At 40.6% G+C, this 5445-nt stretch overlaps 1 protein-coding gene across 7 annotated transcripts in view; it reads left to right on the top strand.

The window, feature by feature from the left end:
- The window catches only part of ZNF146 (zinc finger protein 146), a 27608-nt gene extending 22461 nt beyond the window's left edge, over positions 1-5147 (top strand). For all 7 annotated transcript variants that reach the window (XM_032249467.1, XM_032249462.1, XM_032249465.1 and 4 more), the window contains exon 3: positions 2068-5147. In XM_032249467.1, coding sequence (XP_032105358.1) covers positions 2831-3709 — 879 coding nt within the window. In that variant the 5' untranslated portion in view covers positions 2068-2830 and the 3' untranslated portion in view covers positions 3710-5147. The remainder of the gene's footprint in view (positions 1-2067) is intronic.
- Positions 5148-5445: the final 298 nt, after the last annotated feature.

Genomic DNA, 5445 nt, shown 5'->3' with positions numbered 1-5445 from the left:
TTTTTTTTTTTTTTTTTTTTTTTTTTTTTTTTTTTGAGACAGAGTTTCGCTCTTGTTACCCAGGCTGGAGTGCAATGGTGCGATCTCGGCTCACCGCAACCTCCGCCTCTTGGGTTAAGGCAATTCTCCTGCCTCAGCCTCCTGAGTAGGTGGGATTACAGGCACGCGCCACCATGCCCAGCTAATATTTTGTAGTTTTAGTAGAGACGGGGTTTCACCATGTTAACCAGGATGGTCTCGATCTCTTGACCTCGTGATCCACCTGCCTCGGCCTCCCAAAGTGCTGGGATTATAGGCGCGAGCCACCGTGCCCGGCCGATGTCTTTCTTGTTAGTGGGGCTAGTGGAGTATTTGTTAATAGCTCACTAAGAGGTAATCATAAGCTCTTTTGTGCCTGGGTGCTTGTATCTGGTAGGCTTCAGTGGCTGAAAAGTGAAATGCTTAGTGAACCACTGGTCTCCATCTTGCAAAAGGATTACACTGTTTGACTCCAGTGAACTCAGCCACGGCCAAGTCTTTTGTTTTAGCCAATGAGATACGAATACAAGTGACACTTTGATACTTACCATCTTGGAGGGCATCTTAATGAGGCTTTGTTTGTTTTGTTTTGTTTTTGCAACAGTCTTGCTTTTTCACTCGGGCTGGAGTTGGAGTGCAGTGGCATGATCTCAGCCCACTGCAACCTCTGCCTCCCAGGTTCAAGCAATTCTCATGCCTTTGCCTCCCAAGCAGCTGGGATTTCAGGCGCTCACCACCATGCTGGGCTAGTTTTTTGTATTTTTAGTAGAGATGGGGTTTTGCCATGTTGGTCAGGCTGCTAATGAGGTTTATTGTGGGCCTTTCGGTTTCTCCAGAGGCAGATCCTCTAGTATCCTGCCCATGGGTATATATACCTGGCTGCCAGCATCTTTTGTCTTCAGCTGCAGAATGGCACTGCAGGTCTTATCATATATGTCAGTTTAATCTCCTTGATTTCCGTATAGCAGCTCATTCCTATCATCTCATTTGCTGGATGCCCCTGAGCTCTGATGAAATTTCTTCAGAGGATAATCTTCCATTTCATACGAAGGTGGGGCCAGTCCTTTGTTCTCATGACTGGACATTGCGTGTTCAACTGCTCCTCACACTTTTTTTCAGCCACCATCCTTTATTCCTTTGGAAAAACCTAATTCCCTTCATTTTCTGCCTCTTTCTGAATATTTTGTGGCACAAATCACTGGCATTCTCTTCTGCAATACATTTACATTATTTGAGTTTCCTTGTAACTCTGCTGTGCATTGAAATCTTCCCCATCCTTTCCATTATTGAAAAATGTGTTCGTGTCTGTTGTATGCCAGTATCTTCTCTATATTTCTTTTTCTTGTCAGTTTGTACCGTTTTCCTCTTTCTTACCATTTTAATGGGTTTTGGAGAAAAGCACTTGTTGATTGATCTATTTTCTTTCTTAGAAATATAAGCATTATTTAGCCGGGCGTGGTGGCAGGCCCCTGTAATCCCAGCTACTCAGGAGGCTGAGGCAGGAGAATCTCTTGAACCCAGGAGGTGGAGGTTGCAGTGAGCTGAGATCGCACCACTGCACTCCAGCCTGGGTAACGAGAAAAACTCCGTCTCAAAAAAAAAAAAAAAAAAATTACTTTTCTTTCTTAGCGTCCCAGGTGGACTTTAATTTTTATGTAGTCATCTCTTTCTCCTATTTGGCAATTCTTCATTATTTGTTAAACAACTTGCTAAATTCTGAAATGGAAACATTATTTTTCAAGAGTACTCTAAGCTTTGTGGACCCATGAATGTTAATTTTCTGCCTAGGTAACCTCAAGTAGGGTTCCCTTCTGATAATTTAGTTGGAGGCATTAATAATATAGATTCTTTTTGTATTGGGAGATGGGCTACCAGAGTTCGTCTCAGAAAAGCACAATCAGAAATTGTATTGCTAGTAATGGGAAAATTCAAAAATAAAAGTGATGGTAACATAAAGGTAGGATGAAGGGCTTACCATGTGCCAGCCATGGTTCTGGGTACTTTATGAATTAACTCCTTTGTGTGATGGTTCTTTGTACTCCATTTTAGAGGAAGCCTAAGAAAATGATGAGCAGATAAAGAGGCACCAAAACTTGGGAAGCAAGTTGATCCATCTCCAGTAAAGACTGAGGAAAAGAGCAAGAAAAGACTGAGGAAAAGAAGGACAAATACTTCCTCTGCTCTCAGACCTTCTTTCTTTGAAGGCCACCCCTTTTTGAAGTTTGGAGTTTGAAATACAACCTGGACTGAAGTCATGAGGGAGGTTGTGTAGGAAAGAATCATCAAGGGAATTAGTTGGGAACTTCTCTGCCACAGCTTACTTCTTATGGTATTAACCCCCTTTCAGTGTAAATGCCTTTGGTTTAAAACGTTTGTACCTCATCTGATACCAGAGTGTTCATACTGGAGAGAAACCCTATGAATTTTCTGAACGTGGGGGATCTTTTACTCACATGTCACATCTCGTTGAACGTAGAAGTCATGCTGAAGAGAAACCCTGTGCTTCTAAGGAATATTGACAAGCCCTTAGCTAGATGACAAATCTCATTGAGAAGCAGAAGATTCATGAGAAACCAGTGAAGGTGAAAGTAGCAATACTTCATTGAATATTAGAAAATTTTTCTGATGTACTGAGTATGATAAAAACTTCCTCCCAAACCTTATCCCTTGATATGCATTTGGGTGATCATACACAGAGAAGCCTTATAAAGGTAAGAGATGTGGAAATCTCTTAAGCCAAAAGTAAATCCTCATTCATCAAACAATTTCTACTGGAAAGAAACCTTGTGAATGTGGGCAAGCTTCCATTCAGATGTCACAGCTCAGCCAGCAGAGAATTTACAGTGGGGAAAACCCCTTTGCCTGTAAGGTATGTGGGAAAGTCTTCAGCCACAAGTCAAACCTCACCGAGCATGAGCATTTTCATACGAGAGAGAAACCTTTTGAATGTAATGAGTGTGGCAAAGCCTTTAGCCAGAAGCAGTATGTCATTAAACATCAGAACACCCATACCGGTGAGAAGCTTTTTGAATGTAATGAATGTGGGAAATCCTTTAGCCAGAAGGAAAACCTCCTTACGCACCAGAAAATTCACACTGGAGAAAAACCTTTTGAGTGTAAAGATTGCGGGAAAGCTTTCATTCAGAAGTCAAACCTCATCAGACACCAGAGAACTCACACGGGAGAGAAGCCCTTTGTATGTAAGGAGTGTGGAAAAACCTTTAGTGGCAAATCCAACCTTACTGAGCATGAGAAAATCCATATTGGAGAGAAGCCTTTTAAATGTAGTGAATGTGGAACAGCCTTTGGCCAGAAGAAGTACCTCATAAAACATCAGAACATTCACACTGGAGAGAAACCCTATGAATGTAACGAATGTGGAAAAGCCTTCTCTCAGCGAACATCACTTATCGTACATGTGAGAATCCATTCGGGCGATAAACCTTACGAATGCAATGTGTGTGGAAAGGCCTTCTCTCAGAGCTCATCTCTCACTGTGCATGTGAGAAGCCATACAGGTGAGAAGCCCTATGGTTGTAACGAATGTGGGAAAGCTTTCTCTCAGTTCTCAACCCTTGCTCTGCACTTGAGAATACACACAGGTAAGAAGCCTTATCAGTGCAGCGAATGTGGGAAAGCTTTCAGCCAGAAGTCACACCACATTAGACACCAGAAAATTCATACTCACTAAAAACCCTATGAATACCTAGAAAGTGGGAAAGCTTTCATTAGAAATGGGCACCTCATCATGCATCAGAAATAATCCATCTGAAGCAAAGCACCATGAATGAGGTTAACTTTAAAGTTCTAAAAACTTAAGGGACACCAGAAAATTTGTACTGAAGAGAAAGACATGCATATGATAAAAAGCCTATGTCCAGCAAAGACACTTGCAGCAGTGATCATGCTGAAAGTTTAGGCACAGTTTCGCAACAAATGGGAACAGAAAATGGCTGTCTGTTTTTTATTGCTGCCACCACAGATCTGGAGATATTTGCCAGTAACAAAAAAGTTGTAAATATTGGAAAGGAACAGACAAAAATAGATGACATGGTCATCTACAAATAATATTAAGACTCCTGTGGTATTAAATGAACAAAGCAGAAGAGATTTCAGAAAAAGACCTATGCATTTATTAGAATTTGGAATATGATACAAGCAGCATCAGGAAGTGAGGAAATAATGGAACTATTTTTTTAAGTGGAGGTAATTTGTTCTCCAAGGGAGAAAAATAGACCATGAACTATACGTAAAAGTAAATCCAGAGATTAAAAACAGAAATATGAAAAGCTGTATACTACATGCAGTATGACCTTGGGAACAGGGAAACATTCCTTTTGACAACTTCAGAAATACTTAGCAGTTCTACTTGTGACTATGAATGCTCAGGAAATACGTACTAGGATATTTACTGTGGCTTGATTTGTAGTAGCCAAAAATTAGAAACAACTGAGAATGCCCATGAGGAACTCTGGGAAATTCTTATGTAATACTATATATCTGTAACATGCAACCAATGAAATCCACATGTATTCCCAGAAAGATCCCAGAAGTGTTGAGGGGGGATCAAGTTGCAGAAGGATGCAGGTAGTACAATGACTTTGTAAATTTGAATGAAAAGTTCCCTCACAATACTCAGTACTGTCTATTGGTAATGGATGCATATATGTATGTACATGTTGTTGAAATGGGTTGGAAGGATACAGACCAAACTCTTGATATTGGTCACCTGTGAAGAGTGGACAAGGGAAAGTAATGAGTATGGGAGGTGGGGTGGGTATCGGTTAAAGGGGACTTGAGCTTTTTATATAAACATCCACTTCTCTTTAAAAGGACTTCAAGTAAATATAAGAAGATTCTCATTGATTCTGGATTGTGGTATATGGATATCTTGTCTTATTTTTTGTACTTTTCTGTATTTTTAAAATTTCTCAATAGGAATGGGAGTGAGGATGGAAATGCTGTGTCTGTAGAAGTCATGTTATACTGGATTCATTTCCAATCAAATACTAAACATTTTATAAAAAATATTTCTAAAATTTTATCATGGATGAGTGGATGGACTTGCTCTCTATGTAATATGAAATTAATCTATTTTATTAAAATTTAAAAGGACAGCATAATCCAAATCTGTTTTGATTATTTTAACATGGACACACTGTGTCAGGGTCCCAACTGCATGGTAGGAGGTGAGTGTCGGGTGAGCAAGCATTTGTCACCTGAGCTCCACCTCCTGCCGGATCAGCGGTGGCATTAGATTCTCATAGGAGCACGAACCCTGTTATGAACTGTGCTTGTGAGGAATCTAGGTTGTGCGCTTCTTATGAGAACATGATTCCTGATGATGTGAGACGGAACAGTTTCATCCTAAAAACATCCCATACGCATCCCCCACCCCCACAACCCCTCTGTGGAAAAATTGCCTTC

This window comes from Sapajus apella, unplaced genomic scaffold (genome assembly GCF_009761245.1).
Source record: "Sapajus apella isolate SASKATOON/1434 unplaced genomic scaffold, GSC_monkey_1.0 scaffold68, whole genome shotgun sequence".
In the NCBI taxonomy this organism is placed as follows: Eukaryota; Metazoa; Chordata; class Mammalia; order Primates; family Cebidae; genus Sapajus; species Sapajus apella.
This window is presented reverse-complemented; position numbering and strand designations above follow the sequence as displayed.